The following is a 27,040-nucleotide window of genomic DNA, read 5'->3' on the forward strand; positions in this document are numbered from 1 at the left end:
ATACATGAATGAACCGAGTACACATAGGGGAAGGATGTGATTAAGGGTGTTGGAGGGATCCCGCCCGTCGGGTATCCAGGGCGTCAATCATTTTCCACCAAGAAAACTGAACGGTCGGTGGCTCAAAAAACTATGGGGAAACTCTCTCATATTTGAGGAAAGCAAAGAGAAAAAATGGAGTAAATTTACTCCCTCTTTTACTTGCTTTTTCCCAGCTCTGCATCCCTTTGAACGTGATTAATTAACGTTCCTAGCGTTAATTAGGTTTCTATTAATATCACTAGCTGCAGCCTGCTGTGTACAAAGCACCGCACCGCTCGACAGGGGCCGGGGGATTGTACCAACACTATCAGGCATTTATTTAAAAATAACTCGCAGAGCCCAGCCAGCAGCCGTCTGGCCAAGTTCATTCGCTCGTCCTGAACGATTCATTCTCCAACCACCGAACTTCGTCCTGGCCCCCAAAAGCGCAAAAAAAAAGTAGCTCCCGCTTCCCTGGCAGTCTCAGACCCGGACGGCCTTCAAGTTAGCCAATGCATTCGTTCCCGGCAGACGGCCCGCGCGCTGGTGGCATCCACGTCGCCTTTGTTGGTGTGATTTGTCTCTTTTAGGCTGTTGAAACCAGAAACGGCTGCTGTACAGCGAGGGCAACGCACGACATACCCCGGTGCTTGTTGGCCCACTACGGTGCTGCAACCGCGTCTCTGACCTGGTCTGGTATCGAGCTTTTGGTATAAGATGAACAGGTGTGGCAAATCCTCCGTTTAATAGTACATACAATGTCTTGTTCCCCCATCTACTCTCCTTTCCTCTCCACCCCTCCTCTGTTCGATTGTGGCATTGCGAACTGGGGGATTGTGCCTTTTCATTATCCCGCGTATTCTAGACGCCGGGCTATTTGCTCCTCGTTAGCTAAGAGCATCGTCGGCTGACCTGGTCTCTTCACCTTCGCGCTTGTAACTAGTCCGCTGGATAACAGGCCGGATAGTTTGGAGGCATTGTCTTCTCACCATCACCACCTACCGGCCGCACCTCACTCAGCACCTCTTGTTGTGCCTATCCACCCCCCACGCCGACGAGAGAATGTTGTTCAGCCTCCTGCTCTCACTACGTCGTTGAGTGGGCTTCAATTTCCAGGTCCGCCTGGCCTCCCTTCTGCCGGTGGCCTCTCGTTCACCCCAGTATCAATGACTTCTCCCTACCTATCATCCGGCATGTTGAGCGGTGTGACGGCTACCACATCGCCTATGTCTGCGGGTGCACGACCAAGGTCTTTCAATTCGCGGTATAATCCACAGGAATGGGGGCCCATCTCTGGTGGCACGTCACCCGTTGCGTCAACGGGAATGGTACATCAGGCAGCGCCCTCTTCGACCTCAGTGACAGGTATATTTAGCCTTATATAGAGGTGTATTGAAAGTATCAAGCATTAACAAAAAGGGCATATGCACAGCTTCGCCTCCGCCGCCTCCGTACTCACCCCCTCGAGCAACGTTTCGAGGGCAGCGCGCTCAATCTCCACAGGTCGGCTACCCAGTGGCTAGCAGTCCTAGTCCTATTTCTGCACCGATTCAGCAAAGTACGGCTCCTTCGCAGTCTCGCCAGAGAGAGTCTCCAGGGTATCATTATTCTGTCCCGCGCCCCGGTCCGTCACCATCAGTAGGTAGTCATGAGCTTGAACAGCCGCAACGTCCCGATCATAGGACATCTTTCATACCTTCTCATTCAACTCACCCGCAAGCTTCAGTGAATGATGGTTCTTCTCGCCTTCAAAGTCATTACGGAGCTGGTTCTGGCCTTGGTCGTACCGAACCAACTTCTTCCGGGTCGTCCCAGACCGTTTTACAATCTGTACCCCCAGCATCAAGGAGAGCTGTGTCGACCGGTGACTTACCTCACGGCAGAACCTCAAATAGGGCCAGTACTCAGGTGGATAGTCAATTGTCTTCTAGGAATGGTAGATGGGAGCCTGGAATGCCACTTCCACCGCCGCCTCCAGGGCCGCCTCCAGCGAGTGCTCCAAGAAGGACTTCTTTTTCATCACAGTCGGCGGTAGAGAGAAACAACTTACCTCAGAACAGAGAAGAAAGGCTACGGTCTGGCTCGGGTTCATCGTCAATAGAACCTAGTCTTCCTACTATCCCAGCAACTCCGCTTGGATGGGTAGCTGACCAGGTTAACGCCCCAATAACTCCCCGACGGGCATCAGCATCTCCCCACGACCAAAATCGGTCGGTTTCCGCATCACCAAGCCCGTCTAATGCTGCAGCAAACAACCATCATGACGCTTCAAGCCAGCCTACTCCGTCTTCTATCAGGACTCAAAGCCAAAAGGGGATCCGTGAGCGCCGTATTCAAAGCAGGAATAACAGAACTGAAAACAGCGCTCATGGACAGGAATCCAAAGATGAGAACAATGACATGTCATGGCCGACAGACCTGGTTCTTAGCTCGCCTGTATCTGGCGGACTTGTACGTCGACGTACTCTTACCAGAGCCACGCCACGCAGTGCTCGTAGCAATCCAGGAGAGGAGCCCCTGCACAGCGCCAGATCGGCTACTTCACCCTTCAGTAATAAAATGAATGCCATCACCTCTCCATATTCTGCCACTCCCAGGTTACAGACATTTCCGCACGAGCCGTTGGCAAACAGAGGCCAGACCCCTCCATTTTCTCCAGGGAGAGAGCAGAAATCGCCAACCATGGCATCCGAATCGCTGCATTTACCTCCCAAGGCTCTGCCAACACCACCCCCAGCACAACAGCAGGATGCGGCTTTGCTTGGACTAGAGCCGCGTAGCGCCGGTTCAGACAGGCCACTTTCGCACCTTTTACATCTTCCAGTTGACGTGTCCCCTCTAGAAGCACAGCCCCTGGTCCCGGTCAAGGCTCCCTCCCGGCGTGCCTCACCCAAACCCTCCCCATACGCACCTATAGATGGTAAATTTATTCAAGATGCGGAATGTCGGTATCATGAACATCTAAGGAAAGAATCAGAAGCGACCAATGCTACGGATGCATTGCAGGCCTTTTGCAATTTTATAATTGCCGAGTCAGGCATCCGTCGCCAACAGTATGGCTCGCAATGGAGTGACGTGAATTTTGATCCTAAGACCGTTGTTGATAAGTTATTTGAACTCTCGAGTAATCCGCTAAAGGTTGAAGCTAGGCCTAGGGATAGCTCTATTGGTCCATCCGAACCTCCACAGACTCCTGATAGGGTCACCCCCAAAAGGCGCACTTCTGTGATTGAATCTGGTTTGGGGAATGGCTACAAACCTGCCTTATCACCCATTGCAAGCATGAGTATGAGCAACGAAGAAAGCTCTCGGGGTCGCGCACCTAGTCGTTGGTGGGAATCGCAAACTGGCAGTGATAACGGGGATGTTGGCGGTAAAGTCTCACGCACTAAACGGGAGACGAAATATATGGGTCTGCCGCGAGAGATGCGCGAGGCGATGCAAATGGACCATCTGACACCGACACAAGCTGCTTATGATCAGCAATACTCTGGGGACCAAAACCCTTATGCCAATTATGGGCCGAATGAGTATCCTCCAGAAAAGGTAGGCTGGAATGACCTTGATGTTCCCCAGCCCCCAGGACCATCACGGACATTATCAGCCATCAACCGTGAAGCACGCAAGTTGGATATTTCAAGATTGGTTACCTTGCCTCCCCCATACCCAAGGCATTATCCAGGTGTGAATAACAATCACCCAGACATGGCGTTTTATCGAACGACTGTTCGAACTATTAGCGACTTGTCTGAGGTGCACGCAACCAAAGCGAGTTTTGAAAAGAAGATCAAGTCTCTCCGTGAAAAGCACCAGAAGGAGGCCCAAGAAGAACTCCGTGGGTTCAGAGCGCGGATGAACCAGGGAATCGAAAGTGGCAGCATATCTTATGCGGATGCGGCTGATGCAGAGGCCGGTCGACGGGCGCAAGCAAACGAAAAAGAGCGTGAGATCGTTCAAGTGGAGTTCGACATGTATCAGGTCGAAGTTTTGGAGCCGATGCAGAGTATCCTGAAAGATAGGATCAAAATCGCAACAGCCTGCATTGATGAACTGAGAGGCAAACTCTTCGACTCAGCACAGCGTCAAACACCAGATCAGACCCAGGAAGAGGGTGATGAAGAGCCTGAACTAGTAGAGAAACTGACACAGCTTAAATGGTTATTCGACGGCCGTGAGAACCTGTTCCGCGAAGAGTACGATATCCTTAGCGAGCGCAACGAGCTTTTCAGGGCCGTCGTATCTCTCCCCTACCGCCAGGCCAAAAACCCAGAAAAGCTCACCGAGACCGATAACTTCTTCGTTCGTGACGCTCAGGATCGAAAACTCGCCTTCGTCGCTGGGACTCTTAAACGGTTTGAGAGCTTCATGGACGTAATCGAAGCAAACGTGAGTCGGGGAGTTGAGACTCAACTGTCGGCGTTCTGGGACATTGCTCCCTCCATCGTGACGATCCTGCAAGACATACCACAGAGCCTTGAAGGATTCTCCGTCCGCATTCCGCAGAAGGAATATGACGAGAACCCAAGCTACTACCAGTTCCCGCTGCAATATTTATACTCACTGGTCACTCATGCCGGTAAATCAACATATCAGTTCATTGAGTCCCAGACCAATCTCCTCTGCCTGCTTCATGAGATCAAATTCGGCTTGATGAATGCGAACTGCAAGTTCATGGAAGTACAACGGATTATATCTGGCGAGCCAGAGGAAGACGTCCGCCGTGAGATGCAAGAGTCTCGTTCTGAGGAAGAAAGGATCCTCACCCTCGACCTAAAGGAGAAAGTCGGCATGGTTGAAGGCCAATGGACTGAAGCTCTGGGCCAGCAATTAGAAAATGTCAAAGAACGTGTCCGTCACCGCCTTGCCAGAGAGGGAGGATGGGAGGAAATGGAGCAGATGGAACAAACTTGATACTTTTCCACAAGCTTTTATACCCCTTCTCGCCTCCTCTTTTCCTTCTTCCCCCTGTCTCACCATACCGGGGTATGGTATGTGTGGAGATGGGGCTTCCATGTTTTATTTTTATATCGTTTCTTCCTTCACATATCTGTTCCTATTCTAATATACTGCTTGATACCCATCTACGTTCGTTTGTATATTTTGACTTTTTTACCGTCTCCGAGTAATTACTTGGTATGAAGGAGGCACTAATGAGTATGAAAATGGCGTTTATGACCTATTGCAGGCCTTTTTTTTTTTTTTTTCACGATATAGAATGGATAATATCACTATACTCCTTTTTCCGTTTGCTCGGTTGATCCCTAGTTGGTGTTCCTGCATAACCCGTTTGAAAGGGGTAGCTTGGTAGTCCCCCTTCCGTCCGAATTTCCTGAAAAAGACATAGTATCCAACCTCTCGTCACATTCTATCTTCCATCTCCTCTCATTCCTCATCTATATTATTATTATTATTATGATGCATCATCGTCCGTCAGTTCATCCCTATCAATCAACTCCTTGCTATCAAAAAGCCTCCACTCTGCCTAGGTCAAGCTATATCACGTGATCGTTCTCCTACCCAGAAAATAAAACCTGAAGAAAATCTCAACTTTAGTTTCTGCTCTTTCTAGAGCTTTCTACAAAGCAACATCCACTTGGAAGAAAATAAAAGGAGAAGAAGAGAACAGCTTTCTAGCTCCTCCAACGTAGTGATAATCTCGCTCCTGTTTTCTCTCCCTCTCTTGATTTCTCGAGCTGGCTGACCGCTATAACATCGCGCAGTGACTGCGGCTCTTTGGCTGTTCGCTTGATGTAAGTTGTCCAGCCCCTCCTGTGATATCTCTACCACCAATTCATCGCTTGTTTTATGATGATACCCATGAGCTGGCACCAGTCCTAGAAAGATTTGTACTCTGTTTGCTGCGGAATGCTTAACCGGGCTAGAAAAAAAAGCCCATCTGAAGACCTTTCAATCCCGTTTTATATTACCGCTTTGATATCGTCAGCATTGGATCGTTTGGCTAACAATTGCATGGCCTTTTACAGATAGAAGAACTCTTAAAAAGAGAACTAGCATCTGGAGACGTACACTTCTCTCGGACTAACACTCTCTACAGTTTCAATAAGATTTTCAAAATGGTCCTCCACAACCCGAATAACTGGCACTGGGTGAATAAGGATGTCTCTAGCTGGGCCAGAACCTATCTAGAGGAAAACTTGGTCGGAATTTCCGCTGAGGAGAATGGAGTGACTGCTAAGATAAATAAACTGGTCAGCATGGATGGCGACGTGGACGTCAGCCAGCGGAAAGGAAAAGTCATAACCCTCTTCGATGTCAAATTACAGCTTGACTATGAAGGTTTGTGGATATGCCTGCCTACCTACCCATCATGTCTTGCTTTTTCAGATAGCAATGCATACATTCAATTCGACCGTTTGTCAAGGTTGAGCTCTGGCTAAACGTTTATCTTTTCTTTGATTCAGGAACCACGAGTGAAAATGAGGATGTCACTGGTTCGATTAAAATCCCCGAGGTCGCCCATGACACCGAGGAAGATGAGTTCGTAGTATGTGAATCCCTTTGTTTGGACGAGCAATTCCCTCCCCCTGTTGTAAAATAGCCGGTTCTTGTAACGGAAGCCAACCGTTTCTCCAACAGTTTGATACGAGCATATATTCCGAGACCGCGAAGAAGCAGCCCGTTAAGGACCTTGTTCGCGCAAAAATAGTGCCCCAGCTGCGCGCTGCTCTTGTCAAGCTTGGTCCTGCTCTGATCAATGAGCACGGAAAGGACATTCAGCACGCTCCTGGCTCTAACCCGTCCAGCGGCTTCGCTACTCCCACGACTCTTAAATCTTCCACTCCCCAGCCACCAAAGGCCGCTGCCACCACGACCACCACGACCACCACTACCACTACCGGAAAATCAGCCGTCAACACGGTCTCCGTGAACGCCTCCGACGAGTTCCGTACTACCGCCGAGCAGCTTTACACCACCTTTACCAACCCTGATCGCCTTGCTGCTTTCACTCGTGGAGCTCCTCGTCGGTTTGACGGTGCTAAAGTTGGTGGACAGTTTAGCATATTCGACGGAAACGTGGACGGTGAATATGTTAAACTTGAGGAACCCAGCCTTATCGTCCAGAAATGGCGACTGGCTCAGTGGCCTGCTGGTCACTACAGCACCCAAGAGATTAAATTTGTTCAGAACGATGTTGACGGAGTCACTGTTTTGAACGTGAGGTGGGATGGTGTCCCTGTTGGACAGGAAGATGTCGTTAAGCATAACTGGGACGGATATTACGTCCGCAGCATCAAACAGACTTTTGGGTAAGTCACTTCTTTTGCATGGTATCATGGGGGAATATAATACTGATCGGCTTCCAGGTTCGGCACCATCCTATGATGACCTGTTGTGCTTAATTGATAGTCGTATAGTTGTCACGTTGCCCATGAGTTTGATGCTAGAAATACATGCATAGAGACACAGTCTCCAGTTTCTCCAGTCCTTTTAATTAGTGATAAACTTAGCATTGGCCCACCGGGTCATCTCCAAATAAACAAGCATACCTATATTTAGGCCGCCGTTAACCGAATTTCTATAGCGTAAACTAGGACTCCGATCAAATACATACAGTATATGTCACAGCCAAATAACTATGCATGCCCTTAATACTATAACCCATGTATCAGCCGAATATATTCTCAGCATAAACACGCCCTTTGCACTGCAGGCCCAAGCCCTAACCCTGGCTCCAGCATGTGAATGCTCGACGGAATCCCCAGATCAGTTTATGCGTGAATGTTGCACTGCATGAACTGAGCCCATGGATTCAACCTTGTTTTCGTCTCTTCCTTGGATGTCTCTGATGCAGCCATAGTGGCGACTGGCCCGGTGGCATGCGCTCTGCTCCCGCTCTCGTGATGGACATTGCTGTCGTTGTCGATAATAATACAATAATACCCAGGACAAGCTGATCCCGGGTTGGGATCAGGCCTGCCAGGAGCTTCTTTGCCGCCTCGCACGGCTTGCATTATAAAACGAGCCAGCTCTTGCTTGACCTCGCACGAACTCGAATACCTTCGTTTCTCGCTCTGTCCCGCCTGAGCAGTAGTGAGGGAGCACAAACGTATTCGTTAGGCGGGAGAGACAAAACAGCTGCCGTCTACCTCGATCCCATCTTCAACAACACATTCGCGATGCGGGTAACCAGTCTGCTATGGTCTTCCCTGGTTATACCGGCTGCTGTGGGCTTTCAGGTTCGGTTTAAGCCATCCGAGGATACTGCTCTCGACACCGTGGACGATGGTACACTGCAGAGCTTGCTCGATAACATCGGGTTGAACGGCTCGAATGCCTGGGATACGAGGCCGGGGTTGGTTATAGCTAGTCCTAGCAAAAAGGATCCAAACTGTATGCCCTTGCCCTTTGGCTTCTCATGAGTTGGTGTATAGCAGCTGACATTCGATAACTATATGTGAATAGATTTCTTTACCTGGACGAGAGACTCGGCTCTAGTGCTTAAGTGCATTACCGACGCCTTTGCAGCTGGAAATACCGCTCTACAGGAGACAATCCACGAATACATCTCATCTCAAGCTCGCATCCAGTTGTTAAACACTCGCTCTGGTGGTTTGTCAAGCGGAGGGCTCGGAGAACCGAAATATCGAGTGGACGAAACCCCGTATAATGAGGACTGGGGCCGACCTCAGGCTGATGGACCTGCGCTAAGAGCTACTGCCTTGATTGCATACGCAAGATGGCTTCTTGTAAGGATATCAAACTTCCTGCTATTACTGATAGCCTATTTCTCACCGTCCCATCATAGGAAAATGACTACTATGATGTAGCTAAATCGATTGTTTGGCCGGTTGTCAAAAATGACCTTTCATATGTTAGCGAACACTGGAACACTACGGCCTTTGGTACGTTCATCTCAATTCCTCTATATATATGTTTATGTATATGTATGTATGTATGCTGATATCAATCAACAGATCTATGGGAGGAAGTAAATAGTCCATCCTTTTTCACCACTATCGTCCAACACCGGGCTTTGGTGGAAGGTATAAACATAGCGCGTGCATTGGACGAAACCTGCCCTCATTGCGAATCTCAGGCACCCCAAGCACTCTGCTACTTGCAATCGTACTGGACTGGAACCGCCGTCCGGTCGAACTATGGTCAAGGTCGCTCCGGGCTTGATGTAGCCTCTATTCTAGGCTCTATCCACACATTTGACCCCGAAGGAGAATGTGACGACACCACCTTCCAACCTTGCTCTGCGCGAGCACTAGCAAACCACAAGGCAGTCACAGATTCCTTCCGGTCCATCTATAAGATTAACGGTGGTATCAAGCAGGGCGAGGCCGTGGCCGTCGGCAGGTATCCCGAAGACGTATACTTTAATGGAAACCCATGGTATCTAGCTACTTATGCTGCTGCAGAACAACTATACGATGCCATGTATCAATGGAACAAGATAGGAAAAATCACGGTGACTGATGTTTCCATGCCTTTCTTCAAGGATATATATCCCGAAGTGCAGACAGGGACACACGAGTCTTCCAGCCCGGAGTTCGGCAATATCATTGCCGCAGTGAAGGCTTATGCAGAGGGGTATATTGAGGTTGCAGTAAGTTGCTATTCCAGAACTGGGTATTCCGCGGGCGTTGGCTGACCCTATCCTAGAAAAAATACACCCCGTGCACAGGAATGCTGTCAGAGCAGTTTTCCAGAGATAATGGAACACCATTGTCTGTGGCGGATCTCACCTGGTCATATGCATCGTATCTAACCGTAATGGCCCGACGCAACTCCGTCGTTCCGGCTTCCTGGGGAGAGAAGAACGCCCGAGATATCCCATCTACTTGTGTGCCATCATCGGCAACCGGGCCATACCAAACGGCTACTATAACCCATTGGCCACCGAACCTCACCCCCACTGCTCAGCCGTCGCCTTGCCCTACGGCTTTGCCGACAAAGAATAATGTCCGCTTCAGACTGCTCGCTACGACACAGGTGGGCGAAGACGTCTTCCTGGTTGGATCTATCCCAGAGCTAGGCTCGTGGGACGTCAAGAAGGCTGTTCCGCTCAACGCCGACATATATGCAGACAACTGTCACCAATGGTATGTTGACATTGAGCTTCCGACTGCCGTGGCTTTCGAGTACAAGTTCATCCGCAAGAGAGGAGGAGAGGTGGTGTGGGAGCAGGATCCGAATCGGAAGTACACTGTACCTCAGACCTGCGGCGTCTCGGGAGCGATTAAGAGAGACACCTGGCGATAGATAGCCTTTTATCAAATCAATATCCTATTCTACACATCCTCCCTCAACCCCGACATCCCGATCTACAGCCAAAAGCTAGGTAGTTAGCCGCGCTCTATTAAACTCCGACTCGCCGGACTCGGGATTATGATTATGTAATATCCTGTTGGTCCGAGAGTCGAACCTTCTTTTTTTTAACTTTAAACTTAAAAAAAGCAAGCACGGACATCAGATATCTAGATTCCTCGCCAGCCACGCCCTTGTCCTCCTCCTCCTCCTCTCACAGCCAACACCACCACGCACGCGCAGAGCTTGGAGCTCGTATTCCCCCATCCGCTTAGCGAGACGACAGGGGCTGCTAGAAGAGCAGACAGTGACTATAAAAAGGCCTTCTTGCCTCCTCTCTCCTCCCCCCCCATCTTTCATTGTTCAGTTTCATCTGTTAACTCATCTCCTCACAGGTTTTCCTCTACGCTTCTACGACAGAACCGACAACCAGCACTGATACCCTACGAAGAAAAGCCAGAAAAAAAATACCAATATACCCAAGATATGGCTTCAGTTACCTCTGTTCCCAAGACTGGACGCTCAGTCAACCAGGACGTGCCGGCAACGACGCTGACGCTGCAGACGCGTCCAACGCCCGCCCCCAACTTCGACGAGGGCGAGCATCTCATCCGCGTGCACGCCACCGCGCTGTGTGCAGGCGAGCTTTACTGGCACACCTATGTCACTTTTACCAAGGAGGAAACGGTGCCCGGACCAGACGTGGCAGGCACGGTCGTGTTGGCTCCTCCTTCCTCGCCATTCAAGCCAGGTGATGATGTTTACTGCCGCATTCCTTATTCGCGTGCGGGAGGTGCGAGGGACCACACAATCGCACTTACCTCCGAATTGGCACGCAAACCAAAGAATCTGACCTGGGAAGAAGCCGCCACCGTGCCTCTGTCCGCCCTTACCGCCTGGCAGGCACTTTTCGACCAATCTGGCTTGTGGGAGGGGCCAGAGGACGAGAGAGTGAAAGGGAAGAGAGTTGCTGTCACCGCGGCGTCGGGGGCAGTCGGGATGTGGATTTTGCAATTTGCAAGGATTGCCGGGTTCGACGCTGTAATTGGAACGTGTGGTGATGGAAACGAAGACTTTGTCAAGTCAATGGGAGCCACGGACGCCGTCAACTACAAGACAACCTCATTGACCGCGTGGGCAGCAGAGAAACAAGGACGAAAGGCTGATTTGGTAATCGACTGCTTTGGAGGAAAGAGCCTGGCCGATGCTTGGGGCTGTGTCAAGGATGGTGGTGTGCTGATCAGCATGGTTGGATATCCGGAACAGGAGAAGCCAGCTGGGCTTGAGGTGAAGGACGTGAAGAGCCACTTTTTCATCATGGAGCCCAGGGGTGATCAGTTGCAGAAGGTTACGGAGTTGGTGGAGCAAGGTAAATGTTCTTTCTTGATGGACAGCGTCTACCCATTGGAGCAATTTCAGGAGGCTACAGACAAAGTGGAAAGCCGACGTGTCAGGGGCAAAGTGGTGTTGAAGGTGCTTTAGGGGCTCCGTGATGAAAAAAGTGGTTCAGGGGGAGAGTGTTTGGTGCTTGGGATGGAAGAGTGAAAGGAGCCCATCGACGAGTCCAACCGCATACGATACGACGACGAATACGATTACCTGGTGGTGAGAAAGACGGGGGTGCGGCGGAAAGGAGGATGAGGACAAAGGGCACTGAAGAGAAACGAGTTGATAAAGAGATGTGAAAATACGACCTGGCTGAGGCTTACTGAACGACGACTTGATGTTGAAGTTGATACCTCAAACCACAAGCCAACAATCTGCTAATAAGCCATACAAAGCATCCATCAAAGCTTTGCAAAGGTCAACAACAACAACCTAAAAAAAAAAAAAAAAAAGAAAGAAAGGAAAAGAAAAAAAAGTCAAAGTCAAAGTCAAAATCAAAATCAAAATCAAAATCAAAAAAAAGACAAAACCAAACCAAACAAACCAAAAAACCAAAACCCAAAATCCAAAATCCAGAAACAAAAACAAAAACAAACACCAATACAAGAAACAAACAACAAAGACCAAAAAAAGGTTAAAAAAGACAAAAAAAAATTCAAAAAACAAAGGTCAGAAAAGACCAAAAAGAAGTGATTAGATAGATATGGTGAAGAGGTGAGAGATGGCAGAGAGACTGGTGACTGAGGACTGAGTGAAGATTGGTGATTGATATTTGATGATTGAAGATTGGAGAGTGGTGACTGGAAACCAACCAACCAACCAACCCCCGCCAACCCGGAAAAAAAAAAAGAAAGAAAAGAAAAGAAAAGAAAAGAAAAAAGAAAAAAATATAAATCCAAAATCAAAATGGAAATCCAACAGTCAAAACCCAAAAAGGCAAAGAACAAGTTGCAAAATCATAAAATAAAGATGTGAAGGAAAAAAAGAAGAAAAAAGAAAAAAATAAAAGAAAAAGAAAACCCCTTTGAAAAAAAAAAAAGGAAAAAAAAAAAAAAAAAAAAAGATTGGATAGATAGGATAGTGAGGTGAGAGACTGGAGCTTTCGTAAAGATTGGTGATTGATACCCTGTGTCTGATGGTTGCTATTTGGATAAAGGCAACGAGCATTGAGAGTGATTGGAAGAGAAAATGGGAACTCAATTGGAGAGAAGACTTAGCTAGATTTGGGGGGTTGGTTGGAAGGTTACTGGGGTGGGCTGGGGTGCAGTTGGAAAGTGGTTGGAAAGGGACTGGACTGGACTGGATTGGATTGGACTTTGGGTATGGGATGAGAGTTGGAATGGGGGCTTGAAAGGGTTGGATTGGGACTGGCTGGTTACTAAGGGAAAAAATCGGAACTAGGTTGATGGTTGATTTGAGGAGTGAACTGGAGCTGAAAGAAAGCTATGGCCTTGGAAGACGGGGCAGCATCTTGGAAAGGGGGTCAAGGGACAGCTGCGTGGAGGCGGATTTGGAAAGGACGTACCCCATGGAGGATTGAATATATGGTGCTGGAGCATTCTGAGGATTCGCTGGTGACTGAATGAGACTTGGGCAAGGTCAAGGAGAGAGCATTGGCATGAGACATGAAGTTGATGGTTGATTGAACTTGGTGACAGGGGGTTTTGACCCATGGTGATTGTCTTGGAATGATTGACATGGAGGCTTGACATGAGGTGACGGATGTGTGATTGGTATGAGATGGCTGGTATTGGATCATTGGGGGAATTGACATGGGCGATTTACATGATTGATAGCTGATGGTTGATGGTTGAGTTGGAGTGATTGACATGGAGGATGGCTGATATGGATTGGCTTGGAAAGAGGCAGAGGGCGGTCTGCGAGGAAACGATTACGAACCGATACCGAACTCGATTGACTCGTCGATGGGCTCCCAGGGACAAAGGATTGAGGGTTGAGAGGATAGGAGGGCTTCAGGGATTTAGAGAGTTAGGCTGGAGAGAAGAGTCTTGGGTTGGCGGGTGGGTGGGAATAAACCCAAGACTCGATTTGAGGGTTGATGGCCCATGGAGGAGAGAGACATTTGATTGAGAGAGACCCCATGGGCCCAGGGGAGTTTACAGAGAAAGGAGAAAGTGATATGGAAGTATCATGATTGATCTTCTATTATCGATGGAGTTTAGGATAACATGCATGTATCTCCGTAAGTTATGAGCATATGGAGCGATCGAATGTACTTTTAGTTAGGAACCTCCCAAACCATTTCCGTTTCCATGCCGTATAAACATGCTCTTTTTCATTAAGAAAAAAACAACAAAAGCCGTAGTCATTAACTAAGGTAGATGAGAGATTGACTTAGAGAGTCTTCTCGATCATCTCGATACCGTACTCCTCCTTCAAAGCCTTGATCAAGGGCCCGCAGATCTTCATGTTCATGGGAGCAAGGATACCCTATTCAAAGGTTAGAATGGCTCACAAAAAGATTGAAGTTAGGGGGTTAGGATAAGCGACATACCTTCTCGCTAAGAGTGCCGTCAAGAACCTGTCTGACAGCAACGGCACAAGGGATACCGACGAGCTTAGCCATGGCCGAGTAACCGTTTGGATCACCATAGTCGCACAAGGTGCTGGTACGAGTCTCCTTGGAACCATCCTTGTTCTCGATCTCGAATCGATGCTGCAACATGACCATATCCCTCTCGCCGGGACCGTACTGCATCTTCTGCTCGAGGGTAGCACAAAGGGTATCAAGCGGGTTATTGCGAGGCGTGATCTTCTCATCGGAGAAAACACCAATCCATCGCAGCGCAGCCATGATACGGTCCTTCTCCTCGTTATCCGCGAACTTGGTCTTGGAGGAGATGGCCCACTGCAGATCCTTCTCGTCCGACGAAGTGGCGCCGAGAAGCTGCTTCATGGCCTCCTTCCATGGAATAGGCGTCTTCATGAACTCCTTCTCGTCCTCCTTGAGGAAACCTAGATCAACCAGGGTGCGGATCATCTGCGGGAAGCCCTGGAAGCGAAGAGTGCCACGGACAATGGTCTGGGCCTCGGGCATCTGGTAGCGTTCCTTGTAAGGGGTTGAGTCGCGGTTGGCGTAAGCAACGAAGGCGAAACCCGGGTAGATGAAGTATGGCTTTGCTGTGCCCATGAGCTCGGGACCGGGGATGGAGACGATCTTGCCGTCTTCATAGTACTTTGCATCATTGCGGAGGGCGAGAAGCATGCCTCTGCTGGACCAGGAGAATTTGTAGCCGAGTGGGTTGTCGGAGCATTCTGGGGCGGGCAGACCACCACAGTAGGACAGGAAGGATGTGACCTTGCCACCGGCTTCATGGACCTACGGCAGGTCAGTTGGATGTTGTTTATGCATGAGTACTTTGGGTAGACGTACCTCTGAGATGGTCTTGACGGCATACAAGTGATCAATTCCCTGGACGTAGGTTAATATCAGGATCTATAGGGTATATGGAGTGAATATGCTAGACATACAGGATCAAGACCGATCTCGTTCATGACTGTGATGCCGGCCTTCTTAGCATCCTCCTGCAGCTCCATCATGGCTGGTGAGACGTAAGAGGTAGTGACTACATTTTTCTTGGTGCGGATAGCTCCCTTGATGACGGTAGCGTGATGGATGTATGGGATGAGGGAGATGACCAGCTCGACCTTGGCCAGCTCGGCGTCCAGGGCAGCAGAGTCATTGACGTCCAGGGAGATGGCGTTGGTGTTCTTGATGCCCTTGCAGAGCTGCTGGGCGCTCTCGAGGGTACGGCAGGCTGTTTCATCCCGTCGTTAGCTGGTGGTCTTGAGTCGTGTATATTTTATATAGAGGCACCGCGGGGGAAGATATCACCCACCAACAGTCAGGAGGACGCCGGCCTTGCTTAGCTCGTCAATGGTAGGCTTAGTGACTGTCAAACAAAGGTAAGAATATCAGCCAATTCATCCGTCCAGACGCTCTCTCTTGTCGTTGTATCTGAGGCCGCTCGACTAACCGAAGCCGCTTCCAAGCCTGTTATCGTGAGTCAGTCAAGCTAGCTACCGATAACGGAGGGGCAGCAGGGAGGAGGCCGCAGGAGAGACATACAGAAGCACTTTACGACCTTCAATTGAGGAAGACATGGTATCGACAGGCTGTTTATGACGGAGACAGACGGTGGTGAAGCAGCAGAAGCGGTGATGGAGAGGAAGAAGAAGTCGAAAAGTCGAAGACGAAGAATCGACTTTGTGCAGTTTTATGTCTCTTTTGTAACTACGAGTTAGTCAGCAAGCAAGTCATTTAGTCGGTCAAAGGCCGGCTTCATCTTTGCTTCTTCTTCTTCTTCTTCTGCTGATGATGATGATGCTGCTGCTGCTTGTTGTTTGATATGGCCTATTACTCGAGGCGGATGAAGATCTTGCTGCCCAACTGGCTCGGGTCTACTGGTGTTGCGGTGGCTGTACGAACTCGTCTATGCGGATTTCATTACTATTATACAGTAAGAGACAGTAGGTAGAGAAGGAGAAGAAGGCGTAGATATAGGTATAGGTATAGGCAGAGGTCAGGAGGTAGAAGGTACAAGGTAGACGCAGGGGTATATGCAGGGTGGAAGAATCTATAGAGACTTGAATTTGATATCATCGTCCTCCGTCAGCCACGGACTGTCAGCGTTCATCCGCTCTGAATCCGAGTTGTATGCGCTGGGAAAGTCGAACTCGAGCTCTCGTCTCGAGCCGGTCTTCCTGATCCTGCGCTGCCAGTCCCAGATCACCGGCAGGAACTCCCACAGGCTAAAGGCCGGCCACAGCGTGTCCAGAAACACAATCTGGGTGTCCTGGTGGCACTGCCAGAGCATGAAGTCGCTGAGACGCTCGACGCCCGAGGTGCGGATCAGGATGTCCAGCGGCGGACAGCCAGCGGTGAGCATATGGTCGCTGAGCGTCTGCGTGGTGATCGTCTCGGGCGAGTGAAACAGCAGCTGGTCGCTGTTGGGCGGATACGAGGTATACAGCTCCGGCGACGCAGTGGCATGCTGATGATGATGGTGGTGATGCCGATGTTGACGTTCATGGTTGTGCTGCTGCTGCTGCTGTTTGCCTGTCCCGCTGCTCCCGTTCGTCTCTCCGCAGGCTACATGGTGCAGCGTCGTGGCCGAGGACAGAGACGAGTTGGAGTCTGATGCCGTCTCGTTGGCCGAAGACGTAGTGACGGGACTATTGCTTCCGTTGGACAGCGACTCGCGCGGGTCTGCACTGGGCGTATGCTCACGTATATTCTCGACAATCCGCTTCTCAGAGAACGGTCGACGCGGCGAATTGACTGCCGGAAGCTGGGTCCTGTCCAGCGGCGTGCTGTACTCCATCACCGTGTTGCGGACCGCAGAGGTAATCTCGTCTCTCGAGGTGTAGGGGAAACAGATGTTGAGAATGGCGTCTCCGTTGCCGCTGGTCAGCTCGACCGTCCTGTCCACGGCTTCCAGCACATCCGGGCGTATCTGGTCTCGTCGGCCCAGCACCCGCACGCTCGCTCCGTATCTCTCCAGCAGCTCGCCGTGCTCCGACAGCTGCAGCAGCTTCAGCTTCGCCATCTCCATCAGCGCATCGACCTCGTACTTGGACCGCTTGAAGTTCTCGATGCTGAAGGCGTATATCGTCACCACCTTGATGCCGGAGCTATAGCACACTTCTAGAATCTGCGCCCGTTAGCCATGCACTCTTTACAATTAAATAACGAGTAAAGAGCAAAAGAATACCTTTGCCAGCGCCTCGAAGCCCAGATTGTGTCCCTCCACCCGCTCGATGCCCTGGTTGCGGGCAAACCGCCTGTTCCCGTCCATCACGAAGGCGACATGCTGTGGAATAGGGCCCTGTCGCAGCGCGCCGATCAACAGCTCTCGCAGGTAGTATATAGCACCCTCGACGGGCGGAGACGAAGCCAGCCATTTCCGTATCCTCGACAGATGCATCGACGAAGCCATCGCGGAGATATTTCGTAGGGCGTAAAAGGAGTAAAAGAGCGTAGACAAGGTGGCCGGAAGCCCCGGGTGGTTTCTTTCTTCTCTGCGATGCTGCCCACCAGCGCAGCGATAATTAGGTAAAAAGGACGAGAGTCAAACGATGGACGAGAATATTCAACTATTGCAAAGTATTAAAATAAACGTAGGATAAATAGAATGCCTTTTGTTTTGCTTTAAGAAAAAAAAAAAAAAAAAAACGAAGACGAGAGAGTGACGTAGACGCGAGAGTCAGACTTCGTGGCTTTGCCGCTTTTTTGCCTTTTAAGCCTGTTTTTGTTTGTTTTTGTCTCGGAAGAGCGAAAGACTCGAAGCGCCCCTGACCTTGTACATACATAGGCAGCAGAAGACAGTAGAAGACAGAGTAGAGGAAGAGTAAATAGAGAATAGAGAAGAAGAGTAAATGATATAGATAGATACAGAACGCCTGCTGGACCCTGAACATCGTCGTAAGATCATCCAAACACTGAAAGACCACCCCTTTTGCTTTTAGTCTGCTCATATAGACGGCTGGTTATAGGCGAGAGAGAGAGAGAGAGAGAGAGAGAGAGAGACTAGACGTCCTTGCGGTTCTCTGGAGTCTGGGACTCAGAGTCCGAAGCCTCCCACATGTTCGAGTCCTCGCTCTTGCGGCGGCGCTGACGACCTCGCTCCCGCATGGCGCCCCGGATCCGCTTGCTCACCTCGTCGAAGCTCTCCTTCGAGTCCAGTGTGCTGAACTCCTTGAGCGGGAAGCCAGAGGAGCCGATCAGGCCGCCGTTGGAGCTGCTACGGCTGCGACTGCGACTGGACGGGCGAGTAGAGAAGAAGCCGAAGCTGGCGAGGTCGTGGAAGGATTCATTGCGAGGCAGCTGGTCCTGCATGGAGGATTCGGTGTGGGAGCGGTGGATGATGCGTGGACGGCCGTAGTCGTCGAGCGGTTCGTCTGTCTCGTTTTCTTCGAGAGACTCCAGGGAAGAAGAGGGCAGGCTCTCGCGGAAAATGGTGTCCTTGAAGGGGTTGGAGACCACACGCGAGGAGTCGAAGTCAGGGAACATCTCGGGTCCCAGGGTGTTGATAAGGTCGGTTACTTGGATGGAGAGCTCGGCTCGGCGTTCTCGGAGCCTGACGAGGGTGTTTGCTGAGCTGGGGTTGAGAGATAGGACCAGTGGACGGAGCGATTTGAGAATGTCCATGCCTATTTCTCCGATGCGGAGAGCGGCAAAGGTGATGGATGGGAAGATCCAGAAGCCGAAGGGGATGATGGTCCAGAGGGGCACCCAGTCAGGGACGTAACCCCAGACCCGGTGGCTGTAGGTCCAGTAGGTGAGCAGGACGGTGTAGAAGGTATAGAGCAGCGGTGCAAAGGCGAGGGCCACGAGCAGCTTCCAGGTAGCCATTACGTCGCGGCCCTGGATCTTGACGCTGGACGCTGCCAGTGCCTCTCGCGACTTTCTGATAGAGATGATCTTGGTGGCCACGAAGACGGGCAGGAAGAGGACGAAGCCGGGAAGAGTGCCGATGGCCATGACTGCCAGCTTGCCCAGGCGGTAGATGAGAGTGGCCACCACTTTGAAGAAGGAGAATTTGGCATACTGGACCTGGTGGTCTCGGATGCCCAGGATGCGGAGCTGCTTGTTGTAGTCCAGCACTGATTTTTTCAGGCTGATAATCCGGGGGTCGTCCTTGTAGTGGGCGTACCCTTTGGCCAGACGACGGTTGAGCTCGACAACCATTGGCAGCGGTAGTTTCTTCCCTGTAGGATTGTACAGCCGTCTCGCAGCTTGGATGACCTAGATACCTGTTTTAGTTTAGGCACACAGTAGTAATAAAATTGGTTCAACATACCATAAGAGATTCGTAGTCAGGAGATGTGACGGTAACGGTGACTAGGGCCTGGTATATCGTGTCCAACAGGGTGCCTACAGACTCTCGCTTCTGGCCCTCCTTGTACATCTTGACCAGCTCCGGCGGCACCTTGACCGGGTTTCCAAATTCAATGACCGCCCGAGACCGGAACTTGTGGGCATGGAAATAGTTCATTCCACAGGGTATAATGGTCACATCGCAGTCAGGGTTGGCAGCCACAGCTCCAAGGGCCATCAACGCAACGCCAGCTACAAACATTAGCACTATATCCAACAAATCAATAGTAAGTTAACAAGGACATACCTTTCAATGGCAAGAGATCCGGACGATCATGACTTCCGCCCTCCGGGAAGATGCCAATACAGCCTCCCTGATTGAGCGTATCAAAGACAGCATTATACACCTGCGTCTGGTCAACGTGCGGCGCAACCTTGAACTTCGAGCCCTGAAACTCAGCTGGACTCTTAACGTCCGCACCCCCCGTAAAGTTGCCGTCTTCATCCACGTCGTCGCGCCCCGTCAACTGCTGCAGGGCCTGCTGGGTCTTGAACGGCTTCTTCAATATGATTTCCTCGGGTCCCTTGATCTCGCCGATATCCGTACTGCTTGACCGTCCACCAACCGAGGGCAACGAGATAGTCCCGCCAACTTCAAATGCCGAAGAAGTAAAGTCTGTGCCGTGGCCGCGTAGCAAGGTCGGGTTGTTGATGGGGTCCGGTAGATAGATAGTTCCCTTGCCCGGCTTCAGGTTGTCCATTGCTCGCGTAACAGGGACTGAGCCCGTGAAGCGAGCGAGCAAGCCTACAAAACGGCGTTTGAATGATTTCTGGGCGATCAGGAAGGCGATTCGACGGTGAAGTTCCATGCGCATTACCCGCATCAGGATGAGGGAGTCCACGAACTGTGCAGACATTATTAGTACCAACGCATGCAATGCAGCATAACAGCACAACACAACAGCATAGAATAACAGAACAAAGTAAAGGACGTACTTGATTGGCATGGGGAGCAGCGACGAGAATCACCGGCCCTCGCTTGGGGACTTTCCATGAGCCGCGGGGGTGCACTTCGCGGAAGAACAGGTCGACCAGCAGCGAGAGGAACCACAGGATCAGGTCGTACATCCAAGTGACCATCGGCCGGTACTCCTTGTCCCCGGAAGCCATCTTGGACCAGGTAGTCGAATGCAATCAGGCGTATCCAGGCCGGTTATGGGTTGTTCGAGCAGACAGCGACTGTCCCTTGGGGTGACAGCTCTGCAACCATGAGCAGCCGGCAGGTCGCTGCAACGTATGCAACCAGCTGTATCGACGCACAACGCAACGCCGTCTCTTCTCTCGGTCCTTCTCTTCTTCTTCTTCTTCTTCTTCTTCTTCTTCTTCTTCTTATCCGATGAGGTCGGCGGCAGGCGGTGGTATCTGGCTGTGCTGGCGGCGGGGGGAAATCTGCATATCTTGCCCGGGTGTTTATCTGCAGGGCTTTTTAGCAGGTTGTTAAATATAAACACCGTCCCGCCCGGATGTTCTTTTTCCTTCTTCTCTGTTCGCTGGCCTGAGACACGGAGGAGGGCCAATAGCTGTGAGAATCCTGGGATTAGCAGCAGGGAAGCTGGCAGGACGGGGATTTAATTAAGAGCGCTGCGACGAGCGGCCAGGCTTCGAGCAGTTAGTTATTTATATGCTGGATGTTTGTTTGTTTGCTGCTGCGGTCAAAATGGGAGCGAGTTAGCCGAAGGAGGCGAAAAACAGGATACGAAGCGAGAAAAGGGGCCAGCAGCTCCTCCGTGCATGCATGGATCTGGCTCGAGCGACGGGTTTCTTGCATGGCGCATTGAGATATTCGTGTCTGAACATGGGGATATGCTGATTGAGCAGAGGTCGAGGATGGGGATGCACAGTGATGCAACTTCTACCACCTTGCGAGATGGACAGACAGGATGATGAAGAAGAAGTGAAGAAAAGAATGAAAAGAATACATTGAAGCCGAGATACATAGACCAGCTAGTAGATATCCGCTCTTGTCCCAACAACTCCGCCGCTGGATGTGTTGATATGAAAACGCTAGCTAGCAGATGGTGTAGATGTTGTATGTAGAATGCCATAGCCGGCCCTAAAGCAACCCCGAAGTTCTAGTCCCCCCTGAAGACCTCCTAACCAACAGCTAATGATACTCCTCCTCACCATGAGCAGTAGAAGTCACCTTCCCTCCTCTCCTGCGTCCCACAAGCCTGCTGAGGTCCGCCTGGCTTACTCTCCGCTGCATATCCAGCAAGAGCTTCTCCTGGTCCTTCCAGCGCTGCTCCCAGATATCCTCGACCTCGTTCCGGGCCCGCTCGATCTTCGCCTCCGTCTGGAACTCCAGCAAGTTGATCGTATGTCGGAGCTCGTCGATGATGAAGTCGCGCGACCTCAGCTCCTTGCGGTAGACCTGGTCGACTTCATTCAGGCGCTCGCGCAATTCGGCTAGCTCACGACACTTCTGATGAAGCACACGCCGGTGTTCACGGTCAATGCTGCGGATCATGCGGGAGAAGTGGATGCTGATTTCGTTCTCGGTGTCCATGGCTGGCGGCTCGTCTGTGTCCGCATAGCCTTCTTCGACGGTGGGAGGGCCCTGGGGGACGGCCAGCATGGGGCTGCGGGTTACTCGGGGTGTAGTGGGAGGTGAGCGGCCGCGGGAGACAGTGGAGTGGGACTGCCAGTGGTCGGCCGTACTAGTAGTGTTGCTGTTAATATTGCTGTTGTAGGTCGGAGAAGGGTGGAAGATGTCGCTGGATCTTCCTATGCTGGGGCCAGCAGAATGGGTCATGCGAGGGCTGGATGCAGGGGCTGGGTTGATGGAGAAGGCGTTGCGTAGAGACTCAAAGGACATGCCTGTGTCCAGCTGGGGGAGACGGATTCCATTCCGGCGTCGTAAGAAGTTGTGGTTGTGTCTGTGGATGTTATGGTTGGTGTTGTTAGCATTGGTATGATGGGCGTTAGGACGGAGGTTGGCCTGGATATTGCTTTCTGATACTGAGCGTCGTTTCGCTACCACGGTGATCTTCTCAGGCCCTGGGACGAACGAGTGAGCTCGAGAAACAAGTCCTGAACTCGATCCCGATGCTGACCCTCTTCTCTCGCGCTCAACTGGCGTCCCCGGCAGCTCGGCCGTAAGTAGATCGTTGTCCTGTGGTCCGGGAGCGTCAGTGCCAGCACCGGCATGCTCTTCAGACCTATCCTGTGTCAGGCTGACGGATGGAACACGCTGCCTCATCAAAGGGTGATAGTCACGCTCGTTGAGCGGCCATGCTATGGTTTGGTAGTCCGGGATATTAGGGGCCGGCAGCTCGTTGTTGCTCCCTGTAGCCAGGTTCGTGTCCAGGCTGGAGTACTCGGGGGGCGCAGCAGTGTATGGCGGCAGGCCTGGATGCTCCGTTATCCTGGAGCCGTCCCGGTTGATCCTGAAGATGCGGCCTCCCACGACGAGCTCCATGCTGCGAATGCTCCTGGTGTCTTCCTGTAGGGTGGTGATGGTCACTCCCGTCCTGGTCGAGACGACGCTGGACGACCTGCTGCGGACAGATACCCCACCGCCGCCCGCCTGTGACTGAGCAAGGCTCTGCTGGTACGGTTGGTCCTGCGGCTCCATGGCCATTCACTCAGGGTATCAATAGGGGCTTCTTCCCGGTAGCAGGCAGTAAACGAAAGACAATGGTCAAATGCAGCAGTTAGCCCAGCGGTACTGCCCTCCAGGAGCTCAGCGGTGGCAGCTCGCCTGACTCTCGTAACTAATGCGTTGGTGAAACGGATTAACAGCAACGAACAGCTCACCCGTCCTGTCCGTAGCTGACGATGGGACAAGGAGGGCCGTTTCGAAGGTTGGTTGGTTAGCTGGTTAGTTGTTTAATTTGATATCTCAGCTCTCGCCCACAACGCTCTTAAGTAACTGCGGAATGGCCCGACAACGGCTCCACGGTCCATGTCAAGGCAACCAAGATAAAAAAAAGTGGCCATCACTTTGTTTTTTTTCAGCCTCCTCGCCGCAATACGAAGGGCTCGCGGGGACTGTCGATGCTCCAGCAAAAGTGGCTGTTTCTCGCTCCCCTGAATGGCGGGCATCAACAACCCTACCCCTTGGCAAGATTGGGCGTTGTGAGCCGTATCCGTATGACATCAGAATGCATCTGGAAGGCTGTAACAGCACGCCGGTTGGCAGCTTGTGTCCCTGTCAAATGAAACACGGCTTGGGTCTGCAGCAAGAAAAGCGCTGCCTGATGTACCTTGCAAATGAGAAAACACCTGTTCTCCGTAGTTAGATGTGACATGATGCGATTTGGGCATGGGAAATGAGTATCCTGCCAGCGAAAGACACAGCTGAATACACGGAGGGCCTTTGAGACAGTGTGTCTGATGATCCAGTGAATGTGCTGTCCTTGACTGCCTGTTTTTTGTCTGCCTCGATGGTTTCCAGATAGTTAAACTGATAGCCAGGTGCCTAGATGAATAGTTACTAGGAGAAACCGTGTACCTCCAAGGAAGAATTCTCCATTTTCCTTGTTCTTGCCTGAGTCGGATTCCTCCGCATCCTTATTGCGGCTTGCGGCCTGATAGGTGCCAGTTAGCTGGTTCCTTAATGTAAGGGGTGATATTGTATGCATGTATTATCTTCGCCACGCTATCGATAATCAGTCACTCGTTGACAGGTCGGTCCTTAGGGTGATACTCTTGCTGCCTGGCAGACCCTCACGGGCACTGCTGCATGCCCCTAGCCACCATCCTGTCTTGTTCGGGCGAATGCCACACCCGGATTATCTTGATTGCATGCAATATCATTACTCGCCTAGTTAGCCGGCCATGCATGCGCCCAATTGTTTCCGAAGATGCTCATGCAGTGATGCATCCTTGCCACCTTTGCTTGCAGAGAGCAACAACCCAATAACCCTGCAAGATACAGGCCAAGCCAAGTCCTTGGTTGCATAATTGATTAATCGGAATGGTTAGCATTCCTTTAGATGCAGGAAACATGGCCCTTTATGGCCGTATAAACCTGGTAAACGGCCGCAAGCGGAACAATCAGACGAAGAGAAAAGAAGAAGCTGTGGCTATACTCTGCTAATCAACACGGTCAGCAGTGTTTGTTTCTTCTGCTCGAACGCTTGCTGAAACGGAGACGGATAGATTAAGCAATTAGTCTTGCCCGGTGTGTGGTAGCATGCCTGAAAGCCTGTGAGCGGCGCCTTGGAGCCGTCGATCAATTAACCAGCTGGCACTGTTTCCCTCTGATCCTGGTCTTCAGTGATCCCAATGAGTAACCATCTAGGCGGAAAAGTGACCTTCTTCCATGCATACGGCGCGGGCCAGGCGACCAGCAGGGCAGCACAGCAGGATCCAGTTGAGAAAAAAGAATGCGGTTGCTAAGATGAATCAAGCCATATTGACACCTGCACGTAGTGGAAATCGTTCTCTCCCCCTTACCGAAGCCCAGAGATCGCGAACACTGCAGCTCGTAACTTTCCAGGTACTGCGGCCTCTCTGTCCAATCTGCCCAAACCCAAATGATACCGACGGGGATAACTCGTTCCACGGAACAAGCGTTGGTAACGTTGACGCACCACCAAGTCTTCCCACGGCGGGATGCTGGAAACTACTTACCCAAGGAACATCGTCTGCCGTGATGGTGCTCTAGAGATAAAAGGGACCAGTATCTCCCCTTCAGCAGCAGGGACAGAAAAAAACACAGAATTTTGAACACAGCAAAGCAGTTTTATCAACCATCCACCGTCGTCCATCGAGTCTACCATATAATTCAGCAACTTCTTCTGCTACGTCTCCTTGTAGCATGCCTCATCAATCCAACTCTGCACAGACCTCAAACTCCAAACCACGCAACAGGTAACCTTCACTTCCTCCTGGGTTACCTGGCGGAAAATTCACTGACATCCGATCTCCCTTAGCTCTTTTATCCCATCCTCGTCTTCGGGCGGCCGTAATTCCGCAGACGGCAGCCAGCTGCAGCAGTATATTAATAGTTCTGCATGCTCTGATCCCTGGTCAGCCTATCGGGAGGGTACCAGCAACGCCACGGAAATCAATAAGCTGATGGACGACCTGAAGCAGCAATTTGGCAAATAATCGGCAGGGCATTAAACGAGCCCGGGAGAGTGGTATCAAATTCGTATGGGTGACAGCATACCCATGTTTCGATGTATTATTAGGGTGTATTTCCAAGCAATCCATGCACGTCATTCCTTAGTTGTTTTTTCTGGTATCAATAGTCCTTGTTCGTAAGCTTGTTAAGCAGCGTAGAACGTAGAAGAGCATAGTTGATGCTGCCAGGTCGAGAAGTTGGTCGTCATGACTAGTCAGGGCAGGAAACAACACGATATAAGCCCGGAAAGGGGAGAGATCGTCTTACTTAATGAAATTTGACCAATAGAAGTGCGTCTGAACAAACGGCACTTACCATATTAGGCTTAGTAGTCACGTGTTGTGTCTTAACCTTATATTGACAGGGGTTGTGGATGATTAGCTAAGCAGTGTTGATAAAAAACTTGTTAGAACATGGACCACAGGACCATAGGACCATAGGACTATGGGACAAAAAGGCCTTATGCCCATGTCCACAAGGGAACATGAGCCGTCTGCGAGTTCTACAGACACAAGAGGATGACTAATCCTGACAAAACCTCCTGAACTTCCCTTATTTCGGGGGCTTCGATGAGCCTCCTTATCTGCCTGCTCTCCGTCTGTCTCGACGGTTTCTCTCCTTTAAAATATGATGTTTTATTCATTCAGAAAGAGAGAAAAAACAATAACTCCAAGGGCGGGATCCCTCCCGCCCGGCCTCCCAAAACTCATCTCATCTGGTTGTCAGGTTGCTATCGCCTAATTCTAAGGTAACACTGATCGTCCGTCGCAAGGCGATATGGGCAGTGACTATAATAATCTAATTAGTATATCCCTTAGATATAAGATACCTATTTTACTTACTGTCCGATATAAAGAAAGGCCTTTTCTAAGAATATAAAAATTGTAAGAACAAACTGAACCCATTGGGCCCAGATGGGGAGTTGGAGGGGCATTTTGCTGGTGCTGATGCTGCTGTGGCTGTTGTTGTTGCTGTTGTTTTTCTTGTTGCTGTTATTGTAGTAGCCAGTGGTGGTGATGATGTTGTTGTCGTAGCTAGTGGTGCTGATGATGTTGTTGTCGTAGCTAGTGGTGCTGATGATGTTGTTGTCTTGAGTATAGTCAGATACGCTACCCAAGCAGTCTTTTATACCACCGGATTTTCAAATCTAGGAAACTACTCTCCACATTAGTTATAGTAGCACTTTCCCTTCGCTAACTATACAGGTTACACATCTAATTCACTTATCCACGGAAGAAGCACTCGCCAGCGCCTAGCCCAGCCAGTGGTGAATTAGGTACGTCAGCCTTTAGACAGCCATCTATCTTAAAGGAGGTTATCTACCTTGCTTTTTTCCTGTGAATGTGAAGAAGAATATGGCTTATGACGAATCCTGAGTCCATGCA

At 50.7% G+C, this 27,040-nt stretch overlaps 9 protein-coding genes across 9 annotated transcripts; 5 read left to right on the forward strand and 4 right to left on the reverse strand.

Moving 5' to 3' along the window:
* Positions 1-1,974: 1,974 nt before the first annotated feature.
* On the forward strand, positions 1,975-4,932 carry ARB_02325 (uncharacterized protein; the record flags this gene model as incomplete). The annotated part of the gene is made up of 1 exon (XM_003011429.1): positions 1,975-4,932. The coding sequence occupies one exon, from the start codon at positions 1,975-1,977 to the stop codon at positions 4,930-4,932; it is 2,958 nt and encodes a 985-aa protein (XP_003011475.1).
* Positions 4,933-6,095: 1,163 nt separating this feature from the next.
* ARB_02326 (uncharacterized protein) lies at positions 6,096-7,293 on the forward strand (the record flags this gene model as incomplete). The annotated part of the gene is made up of 3 exons (XM_003011430.1): positions 6,096-6,318; positions 6,444-6,526; positions 6,619-7,293. The coding sequence occupies 3 exons, from the start codon at positions 6,096-6,098 to the stop codon at positions 7,291-7,293; spliced, it is 981 nt and encodes a 326-aa protein (XP_003011476.1).
* An 866-nt stretch (positions 7,294-8,159) lies between these two features.
* Positions 8,160-11,778, forward strand: ARB_02327 (zinc-binding oxidoreductase, putative; the record flags this gene model as incomplete). The annotated part of the gene is made up of 7 exons (XM_003011431.1): positions 8,160-8,373; positions 8,446-8,729; positions 8,789-8,885; positions 8,958-9,595; positions 9,652-10,164; positions 10,252-10,330; positions 10,517-11,778. The coding sequence occupies 7 exons, from the start codon at positions 8,160-8,162 to the stop codon at positions 11,776-11,778; spliced, it is 3,087 nt and encodes a 1,028-aa protein (XP_003011477.1).
* Positions 11,779-11,933: 155 nt separating this feature from the next.
* Positions 11,934-12,657, forward strand: ARB_02328 (uncharacterized protein; the record flags this gene model as incomplete). Its single annotated transcript, XM_003011432.1, has 3 exons — positions 11,934-11,977; positions 12,078-12,371; positions 12,468-12,657. 3 exons carry the CDS (start codon positions 11,934-11,936, stop codon positions 12,655-12,657), a joined length of 528 nt encoding a protein of 175 aa, XP_003011478.1.
* Positions 12,658-14,037: 1,380 nt separating this feature from the next.
* Positions 14,038-15,807, reverse strand: ARB_02329 (uncharacterized protein; the record flags this gene model as incomplete). The annotated part of the gene is made up of 6 exons (XM_003011433.1): positions 14,038-14,133; positions 14,198-15,022; positions 15,077-15,139; positions 15,175-15,461; positions 15,543-15,596; positions 15,735-15,807. 6 exons carry the CDS (start codon positions 15,805-15,807, stop codon positions 14,038-14,040), a joined length of 1,398 nt encoding a protein of 465 aa, XP_003011479.1.
* Positions 15,808-15,944: 137 nt separating this feature from the next.
* ARB_02330 (uncharacterized protein) lies at positions 15,945-17,642 on the reverse strand (the record flags this gene model as incomplete). The annotated part of the gene is made up of 4 exons (XM_003011434.1): positions 15,945-16,104; positions 16,133-16,280; positions 16,328-17,357; positions 17,418-17,642. 4 exons carry the CDS (start codon positions 17,640-17,642, stop codon positions 15,945-15,947), a joined length of 1,563 nt encoding a protein of 520 aa, XP_003011480.1.
* Positions 17,643-18,232: 590 nt separating this feature from the next.
* Positions 18,233-20,439, reverse strand: ARB_02331 (uncharacterized protein; the record flags this gene model as incomplete). The annotated part of the gene is made up of 3 exons (XM_003011435.1): positions 18,233-19,450; positions 19,506-19,774; positions 19,830-20,439. 3 exons carry the CDS (start codon positions 20,437-20,439, stop codon positions 18,233-18,235), a joined length of 2,097 nt encoding a protein of 698 aa, XP_003011481.1.
* A 198-nt stretch (positions 20,440-20,637) lies between these two features.
* On the reverse strand, positions 20,638-23,162 carry ARB_02332 (uncharacterized protein; the record flags this gene model as incomplete). The annotated part of the gene is made up of 3 exons (XM_003011436.1): positions 20,638-21,102; positions 21,280-21,635; positions 21,707-23,162. The coding sequence occupies 3 exons, from the start codon at positions 23,160-23,162 to the stop codon at positions 20,638-20,640; spliced, it is 2,277 nt and encodes a 758-aa protein (XP_003011482.1).
* Positions 23,163-26,224: 3,062 nt separating this feature from the next.
* On the forward strand, positions 26,225-26,826 carry ARB_02333 (uncharacterized protein; the record flags this gene model as incomplete). Its single annotated transcript, XM_003011437.1, has 2 exons — positions 26,225-26,381; positions 26,570-26,826. The coding sequence occupies 2 exons, from the start codon at positions 26,225-26,227 to the stop codon at positions 26,824-26,826; spliced, it is 414 nt and encodes a 137-aa protein (XP_003011483.1).
* Positions 26,827-27,040: the final 214 nt, after the last annotated feature.

Source organism: Trichophyton benhamiae (assembly GCF_000151125.1).
Source record: "Trichophyton benhamiae CBS 112371 chromosome Unknown Abenha-G-c-321f20.f1, whole genome shotgun sequence".
NCBI lineage: Eukaryota > Fungi > Ascomycota > Eurotiomycetes > Onygenales > Arthrodermataceae > Trichophyton > Trichophyton benhamiae.